The sequence below is a fragment of the Syngnathus leptorhynchus genome, chromosome 18, assembly GCF_054491065.1.
Source record: "Syngnathus leptorhynchus isolate UIUO chromosome 18, UIUO_Slep, whole genome shotgun sequence".
Classification (NCBI taxonomy): domain Eukaryota; kingdom Metazoa; phylum Chordata; class Actinopteri; order Syngnathiformes; family Syngnathidae; genus Syngnathus; species Syngnathus leptorhynchus.
This window is the reverse complement of record NC_141212.1, coordinates 2761811-2781217: the sequence shown is the minus strand read 5'-3', so window position 1 is coordinate 2781217 and position 19407 is coordinate 2761811. Positions and strand designations below refer to the sequence as shown.

General features: G+C 45.8%; 2 protein-coding genes across 2 annotated transcripts; both read right to left on the bottom strand.

The window, feature by feature from the left end:
* Positions 1-209: 209 nt before the first annotated feature.
* rab32a (RAB32a, member RAS oncogene family) lies at positions 210-5917 on the bottom strand. Its single transcript, XM_085937592.1, has 3 exons — positions 5575-5917; positions 2496-2773; positions 210-1284 (listed from the first exon to the last, which is right to left on the bottom strand). The coding sequence occupies exons 1-3, from the start codon at positions 5798-5800 to the stop codon at positions 1135-1137; spliced, it is 654 nt and encodes a 217-aa protein (XP_085793718.1). The 5' UTR covers positions 5801-5917; the 3' UTR covers positions 210-1134.
* A 710-nt stretch (positions 5918-6627) lies between these two features.
* On the bottom strand, positions 6628-18818 carry grm1a (glutamate receptor, metabotropic 1a). The gene is made up of 8 exons (XM_085937795.1): positions 18110-18818; positions 16918-17167; positions 12599-12834; positions 11931-12177; positions 11506-11674; positions 10702-10828; positions 9703-10639; positions 6628-8291 (listed from the first exon to the last, which is right to left on the bottom strand). Exons 1-8 carry the CDS (start codon positions 18816-18818, stop codon positions 7667-7669), a joined length of 3300 nt encoding a protein of 1099 aa, XP_085793921.1. The 3' UTR covers positions 6628-7666.
* Between the last annotated feature and the right edge of the window lie 589 nt (positions 18819-19407).

Sequence of the window (19407 nt, the reverse complement as noted above, 5' to 3'; positions counted from 1 at the left end):
ATGTTTACGGAAGTCGTTTTTTTTTTTAAATAATGAACAAATAATTACATTAAAATAACATTTTGCTAAATCATTGTCTATTTTTAGTTCGTTAAATTTGACTGGCTATAATAATTAAAAATATTTTCACAATTGAGAATATTTTTCATTTAATTTTATTTTTGTGTTTAAAAAAAAAACATTTTATATGGATTGCTACAGACAAAACGTTTCATATAACTAACAATGTTGTATTGTCAAAAATCCACACCAAAGTAAAAACACATAAGATAAATACAATTTAATCTAGACAGCATGAGAACATTTAACAATACCGCCAGACAATATACATCAGTAAAAATGTTTATTCTCCTCGCCGTATTTTCATATATAAACCTAAAAAATAATTACATGCACTGAACATGTTCATATTTTTTAATCTCAGATATTAAACAATGCACGAGCGCTGAGGCATTTTATTACGCATATTGCATATCAGATATATCCTTATCTCCACTTTCAGCTTCATAAAATACAAGTGTTTGTGTTTTAAGTGTTCAAAACAATATATGTATATTGTTGGAGTAAGAATCTATCTATTCATTCAATTGCATAGGCTTTTTTGGGGGGCGGCAAATACAGCAAAATATGTCAGAACCGCTGTACAAATCACTTTTACAGCTATAAAAACAGCACAGTAACAGTGTTAATGCTTAACTGTGGCGCAGTAGTAAAATCGAATGCAGAGCGACATAAACAAGAGTGCAATTTAAAATACTTAAAAAAAGGGCTTTATAGCCCTTCTGCGTACAAAGTGGAAAACACTCAAAAGTGAAATGACTCACACACAAACACAAATAAAAGGCAGCAAGGCTATGCCGGTTGTCTAACGTAATCATCACCATCATAATAATCAAAAAATAGCCCCGGCCCTTGTCGTCAGGTCAAGTCCAGGGCCGATGAGCCAACTTCAAGTATTTAGAGGCTGGAATCAATTATTAGTGGTTTGAAGATAGAGACTCTGAAGCTATTTGGGGACCATCAAGATATCAAAAAAATTAAACCATTAAATCTCCTGGAGCTTTCCCAAAGCATTCCCACCCCAGCTTGGGGGTATCGTGGCGGAACTGTGTGCCCGTTAGTGTGCACCGAGTGTTAGCAACAGCCCGGTTTGCTCTCGGCCGCCACAGTCTCCTGGTCCAGTTTGATGCGGTCTCCATTGCTCTCCTCATACGGCAAGCCCTTGTCATTGGCCAAGATGTTCTCCACCAGGAATTTGGCCGCCTCGTCCACATTGATATTGTCCTGCAGGAAGAGCAAAGCGTGGATGGTCATTTGTACGTTTCGATTGTACACAGTTGGGTGGGCAACAGCTGGCAAATGATTTTCTCAGGCAGCCTGAGGCCAACTGAAACAAAGTGAAAACAGATATTCTTTTTTTTTTTTGCCCTTCACAATGCAGCCGGAAAGAGGTAATGAATATTAATGGCACTGTGCATCTTTAAAAAAAACACAAGTTATAGTTCACATAGACAAGTCAATCATTGTTTATGAATGAAAACTTGTGACTTGAGTCCAATCTGCTGTTCAAAGCTCACAGTTGTGATCAATGCGAGGCATGTGACTTTGGTCATATGATCGACATTTTTTTTTTTTTTTACATGGAAGAAGCAGAACAAACTCCTGACTGAAGTAGATCGCTCATTTCCCCTCATGACAAGCAGCGGATGAACGTAGCGGCGTTAAGATGCAAGCGATTGGTCGCCGTGTCACGCATAAAGACTAACGGGCACGTCACGCTAAGTCACATGATGCCGAGTTATGTGTAGGCAAGACGAGGAAGTGGCGAGACGCTCAACCAGTACTGTGGCTTTTATCATCGTTGTGTAATTTGTGGTTTTGTTGTATTTAGTTTTGACGTATTTGTTCCATGAAATTGTATGAATTTATTCCTTGCAGCCTATTGTCTTCATTTCATAGCATTTCTCTAGGCTGCACTACTTTCAATATATTTGGGATTTTTTATTTTTTTTAACTAAGATGTGACATCATGACCCCAACACTGCAACAATTATCTCTCAGATGACCTATAACCTTGTTAGCCGTTCCCCTCAATCGCTGTCATGTGATATCACAGGAGCCAAGGCAGGCTCCAAACATCTTGAAGTAGTTTGAAAAACAGCTGTGCTGAACAAAAGCGGGTTTCGTAACAGGCATGATTGCAGCATACGGAAAGAAGAAGCGGCCTTCCCACCAGGGGAAGTGTACCCGTCATGTTAGCGACCGCATTAAACATAGCTGAAAACGTTTTCACGTGTAAAATGGGTGTGTCTACTTTGTATACAGTGAAAAAAATACAAAATCTTCCTTTAAAACACATTTCAATCCATCAATTTACAATGTGGCATCTTGCTAGCTGGTGACGACTAGCCCTAGCTAGGCTATGCTAGGCTAATAAAATTCAACCATATAACAACAGACTGTTCCTGATCGCATAGAAAAGAAATATGCCTCACCTTGGCCGATGTCTCGAACCAGCCCAGGAAGCCCGTCTCCTTGCAGAAGTTGTCCATGAGTGTCGTGTTGTTATATCCCTCTTTCTTCTGGTCGCACTTATTCGCCAGCAGTACCGAGGGGATGGGGCTTCCATTGGCCAGCTTCACCTTGCTGTCCAAGTCGTGTTTCCACTTGGACACGGCCTCGAACGTGGAGCCCCTGGTCACGTCGAAAACCACAAAGGCCCCCACCGCCTCCTTGTAGTACACCCGCGTCATGTTCCCGAAGCGTTCCTGACCTGGAATCCAGAAGAATGTTGAGGAACTGCACTCAAAAAGGCTTCAAACCCTCAGCCCCAAAAACCATGACCCACTTTCCTCCCTATGCCGAGGGCCTAATCCGTGCAGAGAAGTAATCTGCCTTCATAATAAGCCTTTTCTCTCCATATGGGCTGTCTGTGAGAACATCTGAGGTGATACATCACAATGGAATTAACACGAGCAAATGGGGTGACTCAAAGGACTGCTGCTAATAAGTCGAACGGAAACGTTTTTTTTTTTAGGTACACTTTCAATAAAGAGCTGGACCGAGGCTCTTTTTTCTACTAGTGCAGTGGGCCTGTAAATTCACTTTCTACTTGGGTTCCGCTTGGGTGCAGGTACTTAGCGGCCATGCCGAGGAGTGGATGAAGTGACGTGACGCAGATCCGAGTGTTTGGGAGTGAATCCACTGTGGAGGGCCTAAAGGCCTCACGCTAATTGCACATAATTGGCGGGCTAATTTTACTTCATGCAACCTCAGGTGAATGCGCAAGAGACACGACACAGTGGCGGAAAGACCTGATAGATTCCATTTCCAGATCTTGTAAGGCAGCAGCAAATGGACAGAAGGTGATTTCAAACGAAGCAACAAATTGGGCCTTCGAATGCCCCGCCTACCATTACTGGAACAAGAAGAAAAATACTTGCACCGAATCAGTACATTTTGTTGAAGACAAATTTATAAAAGTAGCAGTAACTCAATACGAGGAACAGCAATGGAAGCCCGCTTTGATTTTGTGACACATGCAGTCGTTAACGCTTGATCGATATCAGAGCGAGGCCATATGCCGGTGGGAGCGTCCTCCTCCGGGCAAACGTCTCCGAAGACTCGCATCGAGCCATTTTATTGACAGGCTAGCGTAAACGCACGAGCGCTAGCCGTACGACTTACGTATCGACGCGGGTCAAGTCACAAACGTTTCATCACGACAAAATACATCAAGCATGACCTCTTGTCATGTTACTACACGATGATGCTTTTATTGCAATCATAAATCATCCATGTTGACCACCATTCTACTTTAATGGAATAAATAAAGTTAGATCAGCTAAAAAACACTAACGCCTGTCATATGCTACTAACCCAATTAGCACAGGAATGGACAGTGTGACCGTGTAAGCGTCTCGCACACACACGACATCAGACAACAAATGACATAACCGCCGACATCATTAATACTAACGGGGAGTTATTTTTCGTGCGTGGGAGAAAGCGAGACGATATCATTATCCATAGTTGCTCTACGCTGGTATGCGTTGCCATTGAGTGGGTGTGCATGTTGCCATGGAAACTGTCCAAGCCAGATGCATCCCGTATAGCAACAGCAGCAGCAGCAGCGGCAAGTAGTAGTATTGTAAACAATAGTCCAGTCATGGGTGGTGAAATTCCTAGTTAAGACTAACTTCCTCTAAATACCACAACCCCTGAAAAAAAAATGTACCGTGACTATCTACATGTAACATAATAAAGGTAGTGACGGAGGTAGTTGTGGGCACATGACCACGATGTGATCTTACTGCAGATTAGCAGAGGCCTTGAGCAAAGGCCCGCCAACAGCCAACACGCTCTTGCTCCATGTTTACCTTAAGTTGACCTAGCAAAATAGGAGGAATTCCAGTGATAACGCTCAGTGTACACCAGAGACGAGATGAAGGGCAAAACTGGGTTTGAAGCTACAATAAGTAACCATTTGGTCCTAAAAAGGACGCAGCTTCTAAATAATTGATGCTTCTCATCTGTCATTTCCATGGCAACCGTGGATCGCCTACTTCAGCGCTCAAGCTCGGATCTGGACAATCCAAGAAGCTTCTCGTTGTGTTCTGCTTGACTAATAATACAGTTTAGAATTGCGTCATCGTCTAGCATAGGATTGTTTTGGTTTTTTTAATTGACGCTAACAGGTGGTCCATTTTGTTTGCCGTGACCTTGCGAGAAGCAATTCCATCCACGCAAGACTATCAATTGAGGGTGTAAGGGGGGGCTTGACATTTTGAGGCTTCAGGGTGATGACTATCATTCCTTCCAACGTGAAAAGACCATTAACACAGAGTCCATCATTATAGTCATCAAGAAAAACAACAGGGCCACAAAAGCAACACAAATTTGATAAAAAGTCAAACAATTCTTGAATGGTGGATCTCCGCCAAGGTTGAACCAAAACTTCTTTTGCTAGCAAGCTATTTACAGGCCACAACATCAAACAACTTCCGGAATAGCTCACCAAATCGATATCATGCTGAATTTCAAATCATATTTAGCGGGTCACAAACAGAAACACATGACTCACAATCGTCATGTATGTCAAATTGATAGATTAACTAGTTGATTAAAAACAATCATCACGGAGCATCTCGTGAAAGGAGAACACATGTTTGATTGTGTAATATTGTGTAAAATGTTAAATATAATAGAATCACAATTTGGTCCTAAATGACGTCAACATTTATGCAGCCTCTGATTGGTCGATCAGAACAAGATTTGCTTCAACTCCCAAAGCACATCACTCAAGATTTGCATCAATAAATGTAATAATTATTGCTACTCTGATGAGAGAAATGTAATATTGGTATAATAATCAATATTTTGGGCAAAATAAGGAGGATAAATCTGAAATGTGCTTCGGGCCCCACTAAGGTGGGCAGGCTCTTGTGGTTGAGTGGATAATAATAACAACGTGACCTACATTCCTCTGACAATTATGAGCCGCCATGAACATTGAATGGGAAATTGTCCGGATATTTATTTATTTTTTATTTATTTTTTTGGCGTGTGCGTTACCTGCAATGTCCCAAAGCTGCAGTCGGACGAGCGTCTTGCTGTCCCAATTGAGGACCTTAAGAGCGAAGTCCACACCGATGGTGGCTCGGTAATGCTGGGAGAAGAGCTGGTGCACGTACCGCTTGATGATGCTCGTCTTGCCCACGCCCAATTCCCCGATCACCAGCACTTTAAACAAGTACTCCTTGCACTCCGACACCGAACCGCCGGCCATGCTTGCCTGCATCAACGCCAAGTCCTACACTTGAGTTCAACTTTTATTGGAATGTGTGTGTGCGTGGTTTAGCGTGTCATGAGTTCTTCCTCGCGCACGAGAGGGGGGAAAGAAAAGTGGGCTGTCACGGACCGGGCTGGTCCACAAAGCAAAAAAAAAAAAAAAATTACAGTTCTTTTTCCTCCTCCTCTTTCTCCTCCCGAGAAGGCGTCACATGACCCGGAAGTGTCCAAAAACTTTTTTGCTGTCACAAAACTTTTTTTTTCCTTCATGCAACCATCCGTTCCTTTAAGTACACACAACACAACAAAAATATGAATTTACAAACACAATAACGGTCACTTTTGAGGTCTTCAAGACACAGTATTGCATCAGAGCTGTTCCTAATAATTTGACCCGACGGGCGTTCACCAAAACAAAGCAGGCGCGTTCAGATATTATATTATTTGATCGAGTAAATGTTTAATATATGACAAAAATATCAAATATGTTAAATGAATATCGCTCATTACTTGTGTAAATGTTTTGTTGCAGCTCTCAATACATAAATGCAGCAAATATGAAATAAAATGTCCGATGACTTTTCCATAGAAACCTTTTTTTATTATTGTACAACCTTATCCAACGTGTCCAAAACATAAAGGCCTAGCTCATCCTAGCGTTGTTCAACACGGTGCTATACCCTGTTTATACTTTTTCGACATAAAAACCATCACTAGCATAGACTTGAAAACATTTGGAAATACAATACACTGTCACCATGTACTGTATAATCTTATAATGAATGCGCATTCTTATTGATAAAAGTAGAAGAAACTTAAGGTGGAATTCAATATCTCATTACAAGAAGCAACTAGTCATTGCAGGTACTTTTACTCAAAGGATACAAGTTAGCTTAAAAGTTCAAAAAAGCAATGGTAGAAACTTTGATTTCTTTTTTTTGTTTAAGACTATGGACATTCTAAATATAGAAACATGTATCTGTATTACAAACATACCACCTGTGTGGAAAAAAAACAAGTATTACAAATACGAGTACTGTGTTAGTGTGTATGTTGTTGTTTTTTGCCATCTTACGACAACACAGCAGAAAAGAAAAATAGAGCCACGTGTCGAAAGCAAAATTACGCAGTAACAACCCGCATTGGCACGTCTTATGTCCTCGTGGTTGTCTTGACGCCAATCACACCTTGCAAGACGCAGAAAAACAAGCAGCTTCCTGCAAAAATCAATTCTTGGTATATTTAAATGAGGTCGGATGTGATCGCTAAAGTGAATTTAAAAAAAAAGGCAAAATAAAATGCACATTTTGACTGTCTTGTGCTTTTTTAAGCTTTTTTGTTGTGTAGGTTTTTGTTTAGCAATGATTGACTATATTTACAGTAGGGTGCAAAAGTCTGAGGTCACCGCTAGTTGAGATAATGTTAATTTCCTGTCCATGTGAATAAATAAAAAGCCACACTTCCGTCCGTGAAAAAAAAAAAACAAAGTGGCATCACTAGGGCGTCTTCAAACTATCATACATCTTGGGGAGGTGACCCAATACTTTTGCACAATACCTTACAGGAATTTGGCAAGTTGAAGAGTTTTGGCACTGTTGTTTTTTTGCTAACAGCCCTTCACACACGGGCTGTGTTTGGAATCATTCATTCACTCCTTAATCACATCAGTATATCCAAGTACAGTTCAGTTGTCTTTAACTTTTTAGCACTATACACTGTGTGTTTAGTGCACTACAAAGTGATTCCGAACACAGCCATGTTCTTCTACGTGTGTTTTTAATGTACGCCTAATGACAAAACACGAGCAAGCAAAATGGCGGCGGTAATAAACAAAGTTGTCAAATGTTGTGCACCATTTTTTTTTTTTTTTTTGCTCTCACAGTGTCGAGGAGCTGTGTGCAAAGTCTCGGAGGGCTTGGGCGGTGTAGTGGGCCCCCCCTAGAATAGACTCCATGGAGGGGGACCCCGGAGCGGAATCCTCGGAACACACCGAGTCTCTGAAGGGGGACGGCGGGGACAGGGCCGGAGTGTCGTCCAGGGCCAGCTTGTGCCCCTCCGCCCCCTCCCGCTTGGCATCATACATGTAATCGTGCAAAAGGTCCAGCCGCTCATCTGGGGGCGCCCCTTCCTGGAGGGGCGCCGCCAAAGGGAGCTCCGTGAAGATCAAGGAATCGCCGGCGGGGGGGACTGGGGTGTGTGAGCGGTGCGTTTCCACTAAGGGAGCGTGACTGGGGTGGCGCTTGGTGTCGCCGGACGGGGCGGACGGCGGAGGCTCTCGTGGGGGCGGGCGGGGGTCTGTGCCAAGGTCGCGGGCGGCGGTGGCGGCGGGGGGCTGACAACTGTGGGGGTCGGGGGTGTTAGTTAGGGGTCGGATGACCGCCGTCTGATTCAGGCCGGCTTCCTGTTTCCTCACATGCACAGACAGTCTGTGCCACACATTGCCCCCGCTCGGAGGGTGTCTTGCACCTGATTCAGACCATGACACAGACTTGCCGTTAGAACTACAAACGAGACAAAGACTCAAGTTACCATCTCGGGGAGGGGAAACAAGGCGGCCGCTCCGGAAAAGCAACAAAACAACATGGCTGACATTTGCGCATAGCATTATGATTGCCCCGTTGTCAACTTCTGTACTTTGTTCTTTCTTTTAATTGGTAATAGAAAATCTCCAAGTGAAAACTGATTCGTTTTTGTTTTCATCTCAAGATATACAACTCACATTTACGGTGCATTTTAAGTTCATCCCGAAATGCCATTTCAATTTAATCAGAGCCTCCAAAAAAAACGGAAACATTCAAATCTGTGATAAGATAAATAAACATGTGTTTAGTTTTTCTAATTACCAATTGAAAATGGAAAGAGCAATGACACATTCACTTAATGAGTCGGCTAAAATGGATGCACTCTGTCGACTAGCGCTGCCTAGGAGGGAGTTAGTGCACAAATGTTGGAAGGCTAGCACGCACGCTGTGATTAGTCAGTCAGACTGGTTCATGCTGTGAGAAGTCAAATATGAGCTTCATTTGTGGTCCATGTGAAGCACCAGGGGGCGCTGTCTCCTTCTTGTAAGGGCCACATCACAATATGTCAACTTCTCACATGTTGTGAAGTCATTGTGTCCCACCAGACCATGGGTCTAAAACCTGTGGCACGGGGGACATTTGCAGCCCACGGGATGATACTTAGTGGGTCCTTACTTCATCTCAAACTTTATTGCGAATGCAGTGCTTGATTCATTTCTTAAGTAAGGTTTGTGAAAAACAGCACAAAAGCCCAACGCCAGCTTTGCTAGGTTACCACTAGCTAACAAGCTAACAAGCTGGTAGCAATTAGCTATGAATCAGCCGCCAGCACAGCCCTCTGAAGGTGAGACACGTGGACATTTGCCGACAGGCTGCTTATTTAAAAGCGTTAGACGAGAACGGCATACTGTAGCAGCCGAGGTGAGAGACAACATGGAAACGTGAACTACGCCCAACTCCTTACTTCCCAAAAGTATCCTTGTGTCACTGCTGTAAATCTCAAGAGAGTGAATCTTAAACCATTTAAATCTCTCGTTGACGTATTACTGTAAATCCTTTAAAAACGTCAGGCACAGAGTTCAAATCCAGCTTAATTTAGCATCAGTGTTTTATCGATTAGCTTGTTTTTCCTCAAATTTTGATTAGCATAGAACAACACTGGAAAGTGCAGTAGATAATTTGAAATCATCAACGCTAAAATGATGCATTTAGGGACACAGTGGCGCCTTGAGATATGAGTTTAATTCATTCCGAAACCACACGCATGGCAAATCATCTTTTCCCATTGAAATGAATACAAATGCTATTAATCCGTTCCAGCCCTACTAAAAAACAAAAAACATCTCAAGGCACCACTGTACTTGGAATAACAACTCAAGAGCGTACTCACTTGGAGTTGCCAGATACGGCTTTCTTCCTGCGGAATATGTTGAAGAAACTGTTGGTCCCGCATGCCGCGGCCGACTTGCCGTCCCCGACGTGCATTCGCACCACGTCGGATGTCGTGAAGGCGCTTCGGACGTTCCTCTCGGGCTTGGCGATGATAATGTACATCTTGGGCGTGAACATGCAACCCAGCGCCACAGTGACGCTGAGGCTGACCGAGAAGGAGGTGGTGATGATTTTATAGTTGGAGCCAAAGTAGATGGGCACGAAAGCCAGCCAGATGATGCAGGTGGTGTACATGGTGAAGGCGATGTATTTGGCCTCGTTGAAATTAGCCGGCACGTTGCGCGTCTTGAAGGCGTAGTAGGTGCAGCTCATAATGAGCAAGCCGTTATAGCCCAACGGCGCCACCATGCCCAAGTTGCTGGTATTGCAGATGAGGTAGACCTCGCGGATGCTGGGGTAGGACTTGACCGGTTCGGGCGGTTCCAAGATGATGAGGGTGACCTCCAATGTGAGCTGGACGCTGATCAGCATGAAGGCGATGATGACCTGCGCCCAGGCGCTCATGAACCGCGGCTTACGGGTGCAGATCTTCTTCTTGCTGCCCGCCAGAATGCGAGCGATGCGGTTGGTCTTGGTCACCAGCGCCGAGTAACACATGGCCGAAGACAAGCCCACCAGGAGGCGCTGCAGGTAGCAGGAGGCGACGGTGGGCCGAGCAATCAGGGTGAAGGGGCAGATGTAACCCAAGAAGATGCCCGCCAGGATGATGTAGCACAGTTCACGGCTGGAGGATTTCACCACGGGGGTGTCGCGGTACTGGATGAAGATGAAGGTGACGAAGGAGGTGATGAGGATCCCCACGCAGGAGAACGCCACCGCCACCATGGATTCCACATCAGCCCAGTCCAGATACTTCAGAGGCAACGGTTGGCAACCTGGAAAGCAAAACGGGTCGTTACCAGATGTCGCTAACCTCAAAATCGCGGCATCGATTTACCCGCCAAGTCGTCGGCGGGCCACCATCCCAGATCGCAAGCCTTGCAGGTGAACTCATCCAGGACGATCTCATTCTCCTTACACGTGGTGCAGATCCAGCAGCAGCTCACTTCGCCCTTCCTGATCACCTGCGAGCACACAAACGAGCCGCTCGCGTCACCTCGTCCCAATTCATCAACTTGACGATTGTTGCTACGCCGTTTGTAGGACAAGGACGTCTGCTTTTTTTTGGGGGGGGGGGGGGGGGGATTCGGCGCCGGCTGTTAGCAGCAGCGCTGTGATATGGAAAGCAGGGTGATAAGTGGGTCAGGATACAAAGTGAGGAGAGGATGCATCCTCCCTCAGGGTAACTTAGTGTAAAGCTTGACTCAAAACAATCAGCTCCAGATGAGCAAAATCAGGGCATGTCCCAAAACTAGGCGAGGACACCAGTGTTTAAATAAAGATGATTCTTGGGATAGAACGGCTACAGCAGCAGATGGAGCCATTTTGAGATTTAGTTTGAGTGAAAAAAAGTGTTGTCTATTCAACTGGAAGATTATTAGCTTTCTATTTGAGGAAACAGATTGGCGTGACACCAACTAGCCAACAAATGGGCAAGCGTGTCCTTGGACAAAGAGAAACAAGCAGTGTCACTTTAGCAGCCAAGGAGGCTTTGGATGATGACCAAAGAGAACAAAAGCGATGACTCACTACTGCCCAAAAAAAAAATCAAGCAAAGGTGCCAATTGAAACATGGGCGGAGGATTATGTACGAAAGAGGAACGAAATTAATTTTTTTTCAAAAAATGTCAAGGCTCCATACCTTGATTTGACCTTTGGAGCAGGGGTCACTGCACACCGAGCGCACCATGTCACTACTGTTCATCCACAGCTTGTTGTCGTCGATACTCAGGACGCCTTCGTGCCAGGAGCCCACGTTGATATAATCGTAGCGGCCGTCCTCCACGTTCTGCAGATTCATAATGTCGTACCTGGAAAATTCCACAACAACCAGGTTGGCCGGATTTCTAATTCCACTTTGTGAAGCCACGTGAGAAACTGGCAGATGGCGGCTCCAGCTGACAAAAGAATGATACGCCGGAGCCTTTTGACTGTCAAACGCTTTCCCTTCGACTAAAGTGGACGATGCGCCGGATCTGTTCCAGTCCAAACCAATTACATCGTTCCCTTGCTCAATATTTTCGATATGAGCGTTTATAAATACCATTTAACGCTCTGATGATTTACCGTCCGGGGGTGTCTCCGTTCTGGTCAAAGTAGATGTCCTCGGCGGAGACGCCCTTGAAGGAGGTTTTGAGCAGGTAGTCGAGAAGTTTGCTGCCGTCGATGGGGTCCATGGCCTCGCACAGCCCAGTCTGGCCCGGGCACAGCTCCCGATGCATGTCGTGGAGACCGTGCGCCATGGCGTAGATGGCGTTGATGACAAAGCCCATTTTGCTATCCTGGACATAGTTTTCATGCAGGCTCTCGTTTCCTGTTTAAAGACGAGATGGAGGGTTCAGATAGTTTGGGATTTTGAAATAAAATTCAGTGGTAGAGAAAAATGCCGTGAATATGCAAATTAAAAAAAATTGTGTTTGTCTTTTTGTGTTGCCATGCAAAATGATTTCAGTGTGATCAAATTGTGTCTTTTGTGTCCACGCAAACTTGAGTGCTCACAAAGTGAAGACCACAAGTGTGTGGAATAATGTACTTACCACCTTGAAGGTCTAAAAATATAAACAAGAAAGTATATGAAGGTTTTGCTCCATGAAATCAATTTAATAAGATTTGACATAAATAACAACATTTACCGTGGTCACCTTTTCGGAGCAAGAGAGGAAAAAAAAAACAGATTTTTTTTGGGGGGGGGGATTGAGTTGATACAAGAAGGACGCAAAATGGCTTCCACTCACCGGCGCAGACTTTCCTATAGTTCTTGTTCTCCTGAGGATGTCCGGGTAGACGACATTGGAAGCGGTACTGCCAGAACTCGGCAAACCAAGGGTTCCTGGTGTTGGTGTCCAGTCGCAGTTTCAAGTAGTAGTCGTCGAAGGTCGTAACCACGGCCGACTGTAGCTTCATGGTGATCCCTCCTTTGGCTTCCTGCTCGAAGCCTTCCACTACCTCGTCGCGGTCGGCCCACCCGTCGCTGCGTCGAGACAGAGCGAGATGTTGAGCCAGCACAAAAATGATTCCGTAAAACCCCAATTGGAAGAAAAAAAATGGAAGCAAACGATGAACTACCTCACTAGGATGGACACCAGCTGCAGCTCACATGTTGGATGGACGGATTGACATACGGATGGATGGATGATGAATGGATGATCTTAAAACAAAGGCACTTTTGTTAAAAAAGAAAAAAAAGACATCAGCACTTCAAGCCACTAATAGCTGGAATATATCCCAGCAGGCGGTCGCTGGGCGTTTCCATGACAACGACGAGGCGCTCTAAAACGCAAGTATTGCACCACCCTCCTTGTAAGCCCGTCTTTTGTTCCCAATTTTTTTTTTATATATATATATATAAACACAACTCCATCAGGATTACCTCAAATTGAAAAGCTGCAACTGTCAATTCATGGCCGCCGGCGTGATTGTCGGCTTGTAGCCAAACTAACAAGCTCCTTTTGGACACGCGCTTAAGAAAAACAGAGGACACGGGTGAACGAAAGACAAACAAGCATTCCGAACTCTCCTCGTTCTTCCTCAGCCGTGGTGGGACGTGGCCTTAATACCTGCGCCGGCCGTTGACATCTGCACGCCAATTAGTGATGACTCACAGTGGAAGCAATTATCTCTCGTGTGTGTGTGTGTTTGTGCAGGTCAGACCTTGCTAGCCATAATTAGCGTCCATCAAAAGAGAGAAGAGAAACAATCAAATGTGAGACGATACGAGAGGATTGATGGAGCGTGATTGGAGACTGCTTTTTTTAGGAGCACTGGAGAAACAGTGAGGGGAGGGGGGGAGCGAGTCTGCATTGCACAAATAATTCACGAGGCACTGGAGACATGAATGTGTTCCCTGGCAAAAAAAAAAAAGACATCTTCTCACTTTGCTCTCTCAGGATAGTTCTGAACTCTATGTGGCGCGGGGGCAGAAACTTTTTTTTCGACCACCATGGGGGGGGGGAGCATCTATTGTGTGCCAAAAACTCATTTCACCTAACCGCATTATCAAAAGGCCCATTACGATATGGGTCGGAAATTCCTGAGGAGCAACTTTCTAACTCGATTGGAGCGAAGTACAATCTGCGAGTACCATTGGCAAGTGAACACGATCCAGTCCGTTTACTGTCCCCACTTATCAATGCGATCAATGGGTTGGACTAGCGTGATAAATAAGCGTCGTCTCCACCGAGGCTTGCCGAGCTCGGATTGAGAAGCCATTAAGTGCGCTCGGAGACATTTACAATGACGCCGTAATGGCCCCTATCACTCTTTCCAAAGAAGCGAGCTTCTTGGATTTGAAGGTTCCCTATTGTGATCACAAGTGGAAGGAAAAATCATTCCATTGGTAACACAGCTTCCCGTCTTCTCGGTCTACTTTCAGTCGGCGTGGACGTTTGTATATTTATGAAGCCATGAATTAATTGACAGGGAAGAGATTTAATCACATGCACTCTATCCCCCTGGAGGACCAATAGGATGAGTTAGTTTAAAACGAGTATTTGGTCGAGGGTGGCTCTCCTAGCTTTAAACCCTACTTTGAAATCCTAACCCTAGTATGAAAGGGTTAGGGTTTTAAACAAGGGTTAGGGTTTCAAACTAGGGTTTCATACTAGGGGCACATTAGCGTGGTCCTATTTTAAAAACGAGGCGTCGATGGCTCGAGAGGGTGTTGGTGATATCCTCACGATTGTGAAATCAGCGTGTGATAAATATTCAGACAGCAGGATCATGTCAGCGCCGTACTTCCGAGCGGCTGCCATTGTGTCCTTAAGTTTGTTTTTGTTTCCCACACATCAGCCATATTCTTGCGGCGCCGCTGACAGACTGAGTGACAGATCCGCCGCCAGACGAACCCACCAACCCTCTGTCATGAGCCTAAACAACATCGCCATGGCGACGGCGCCGCCGACACAGTACAGAAAGCAGCTTTTATTCCAGTGTACACAAAATAAAGAAAATAATGGTTATGGAACGGGAAGACTAAAGAGGTTTGGAAAGTGATCTCATGTGCGCTCAAATTAGTGTTACATGTGGAAAAGCAGCTTATGCAAATGATAATAAGCGCCTCGGAGCGGGCATTAGAAGGGAGAGCGGCGACCGGGTTTGACACCACGTCGCCACTCAGAAGAAACGAGCCAGAGGGATGACGAGAAAAGACAACGGATCGACTCTTTCCGAGGCCGAGCGGGGAGAGGAAAGGCTCTGGTGTTGCTTGCCAATGTGCTGAGATAATTGAGTAGGTGGCAAATGAATATTTAAGAATAGTGCGCGGGGGGGAAAGACTCATCGCACATTAGCGAACGCCAAACTACGTGGGATAGTTGGTGTTAATCGTGCAGTTAAAAACAAAAAAAAGATACACAAAGGGAAAAGCAGCACGGTATAAACTGCTCAATTAAAAGTTACACTAAAAACAGACAGTATCCTCAAACTGATTTTTGCTACAGAAAAGTCAAGCCAATCTTTATGTAAAGTGGACTTAGTATTGAGCCCTGTGGCACACCGCTAGTTTTCGACCGTAATGCCAGACAATTGTGACAATAATGTAGCGTGTATTGTAAAAATATGTGGCCAGTATGTGCCTACAAAAATGAAAAAAGGACAAAAAATAAAGGGAATATGAAAATAAATAAATAAATAAATAAATAAATACATAAATACATAAATACATAAATACATAAATAAATAAATAAAGTTACTAGGGTTCTCTATAAGTGAATTACTATGCTATATTTAAAAATTTAAAATGAAAGAATGCAAACAAATCAAAAAGAACACAAAAGACACAAGTTGGTACTATACAAGGTTCTTTTTTGCCAACCTGGTCTATTTATGAAGTTATGTAATGAAGGCCAATGGTCATGTGTGCTCTGCCAATTAGAGTATCAGGATATGGAACTGCGAGGGGGTGTGGGGGGGGGCTACTATTATAACCACAATGAGCCAAGCAGGTGTTCATTCAGCATCATTTATCACATCGGCTCCAAGCGTGTCCTTCAACATAGCGTAGATGTCAGGTGTATTGTTGTGATCTGAAATAAACCTCCATCACACAGCAGAACTTTGTGATGAATCCATCCAGAAAATCGAATTACCAAAAACTATGAGCCATACCACAAAAGCGACTACGCTGTTTTTTTATTTTAAATCACAGAGCCAAAAATGACAAGAGATACTCGGGAGGAAAGTGGACGTAAAGTGTGGTGCTGAGAGCAGTCTGCAGGTCGGGTGGCCAAAGCGTGTGGGTCGAGCACCTGGCACACCTGACTCTCGTCTGAAGAGCAGCCTGGCGCCCGGCGGCCAAAAACAAAAGCTCTCCAAAAAACATTTTCACAAAGCGACAGCCTGCTTCTTTTTTTGCTCAGGCAAAATTTGAATGTGTCCCACCGGCAATAAAAAAAAAAAAAGAAGTCGTAACCCCTTTGTCACCACAAGCTCCTGAGATATGATCACAGCAGCCAACTTGGCGGGTATGGCGTCCATTTTGTTTAGGAGCCAACGAGAAACCGGAGAACCAGAAGAGCACACAGCTCATCATGTGAATTGGCTCAGACCGCCTCTTTTCCTGTGACCCAGAAGCGAGCATATCGGCATCCGTGGAGACCATCCACAAAAAGCTAAACTATAGACCTACTTTCCCACCCCATCGCCGATGGACGCGGAAAAAAAAAAAAAAGATGAATCCGGGAAAAGAAACTCATAACCCGAGAGAGTCTTCACTATGGATAATTTAAAAGCTGCATTGGAAAAGAATGAGTGCCATCTCTAAGCCATAAACATACAGAAATGAATTAAATATTAGCCGTACAACATAAATGGAGAAACAGAATAGCAGCATCCATCTCTCCCTTTTCTTTTTTAATATATTCTCCAAAAGAGGTTCTTATAGATGAAGTTGTCACAACCTGAGCAATATTTGCCCCAAAACATAAGTGGTCCAAACATCGACCCTTGCGGAAAACCACGTTATGTCTTTCCGACGCTATTCTTAGTTTGTTGCCGTGGCGACGCGCGCATCAGTACCACAGCATCATCCATCCTCCAGCGAAAGTTAGTTCCTTACCTGCCGATCAGAAGGAACTCGTCGTAGACCCCCAAACGTCGCATAGCCATGAGGAGGCTACGGACGGTCATGCCCTCGCAGAAGCACACCACCACGCGTGCTTTGGGCAGCCTCTCACGCAGTTTCCTCAAGAGGCGGTCAAACTGCTTCTCGCCGGCGTTGCTGTAGATCTTATCCGAGTGGGCGATGCACAAGCCCTCCTGGGAGGCCAGCTCCTTGAAGGCCTCCATGCCGCTCTCGCCGTAGTTCCCTGTAGAAGCCGAGAATACATTGTTGATTTATGGTGTGAATTTCAGTGGTAATTTTTCATGAATCTTCCTGATAGTCGATGAAGGAGATGGAATGAAATGCCCGTCCCTAATTACAATGAATACATGCCCGCCCCCCGTTTAAAAAAGGCCTCCGGCTCAGTGTTGTTAGCTCGGACTTGATCCTGCGATAATGAGTGTCGGGGATTTTCGCCACAGTAATCAAAGGCAAGGCGGGCCGTGGCTGCTCTGTGGCACCGAGCGCATCCTAATCAAGAAACCCAGCAAAGCTGGGGTTTTTTTTCTCCCCTCCGTTCGTTTAAATCTTCTACATTCGCGTGGACTGCCGTGTCTGGATTGAGCACAAAGCCGGAGCGCTGGATTATTACAAAGGCACGTATCCAATCGAGCGTGCGTGTCGTCGCATGGCGAAATGAACGGGACAAATATGGCGGATGAAAAACAATGTTGAGGTTTTTGCTTCTTAAGATGTTTTCAGTGGCCTCAAGTCAGCCTCATGGCAATATTTACGGGTGATTATCTGGCGGGCACATCAGCGGACAGCCCGGGCGAGTACATCAGCATCCACGCAGGTACCTGGCTTGCATTTTTCACACCCAGCCTTGACTGTTGCCACGGCAACCAAGCTGCATTTATAATTTCCCAGAGAAAACCTTCATTATTGACGACAGGCATAACATGGAACTGTGATTATTTCCCATAAATGATTATTTGTCTCGTTTTGTTAAATGACACAATGTTCTTTAACGAGTATGTTTAACCTGCTAGTTGTAGTGCGCCACTGAAGGAGATCAGGGAAAATGTCACGTGTGTGTGAGCATCTGACAGTTCCTGGACCTCGATCACATTAAGTCCTTGTGTAGGACTCCATGTGGATTACTTCTAGAGTTTGGTTTGTGGGGTCACGGGATGAACGGGCTCACCTTCGGTGTGCACGGCGGACACGTAGGTCCAGTTGTAGCGCTGCACGATGTCCAGCATGGCTCGGGCCTGGAGCACGTCGGAGGGCACCACCCTCAGGAAGTACTTGAAGAGCGTCTTGTCGCTCAGGTCGATGCTGGTCGCCGAGTACGCGATCTGCGGGATGTTGAAGAGCTGCAGGAGGTTCTGCACTTGGATGGCCACTGAGCTGGAGCCCGGCCCGATCACGCCGGCGATGGGCTTCTTGGTGGGCGGCGGCTGGCTGGAGTGGGACTGGCCGTCCACGCACCACTTGGAGCCGCCGTCCTTGTCGTCGCGGATGGAAATGAGCGAGTCACGGATGAACTCGATGCTCTGCTCCAGAGCCACGGAAGAGTGCCAGCAGGAGTCCCGGATCTCGCAGCCCAGGCTGATGTTGGGCAGCAGCTGGTGGTCGGCGTTGATGCGATCCAGGGTGTGGAACATGGCCTCCACCCGCTGGATGCCGTACTGCTCGCGGACGTCGCCGCACTTGCGCTCGGCCACCTTCTCCGCCGAGGGCTGGTGGTGCACGGAGAAGAGGGCGCCGATGATGACGTCGCCGTCCATGCGGGCCACCGAGCGGGAGACGCCGCGAGGCACGGCGGCCCGCTCGTAGATGCCGGCGGCGCGGCAGGGCGCGGGGAGGCGGGACAGCAAGGCGGGGAGTAGGAGCAGCACGAGGGGGGACATCTTTAGCGGGGCTGTGCCGAGGGGGGGCACATAGCAGCCGCGGTCACGTCGCCGTTTATCCCAGCCACCTGCGCACGGCGCTCCAGCATCTCACGTACACGCATCTAGACAGGAAGTAGAAAGTTGCACAGGTTCGATAACTTGTCTCCTACATTAATCATTCAAAGCGTCTATTCTAAGATGATTGTTTGGAATAAAGCATGAAACAAGTCACACTGTGCGCCGTGCATTAGGAATGGAAGGTGTGGACTCTTCCATTGGAGCCTCAAGGCGCATTCCAGCACTATGGACAGCGCAAGCGGAAAAAGAACGTCCGTGGAAATGTCACGCCGCATCTCGTCGGTAGTCTATCACTAAGCGGCCCTCGAACACGCCTTTTCATCCTCGTGCATGTAACCTGAATGCAGTCTAGGTTGAAATGGGACTAAAGGGCTCCTAAACTTACCTGAATCCTCGAGACATGCCGCTTGCCTCCTTCGCTCGTCTTCTTGAGCGCGTGTGGCTCTCGCGCGCTCGTCTTCTCGCGCTCTCTCTCTCTCTTGCCCTCACTCCCTCCCGCTCTCACATAGCTCTCTCTCTCTCTCTCTCT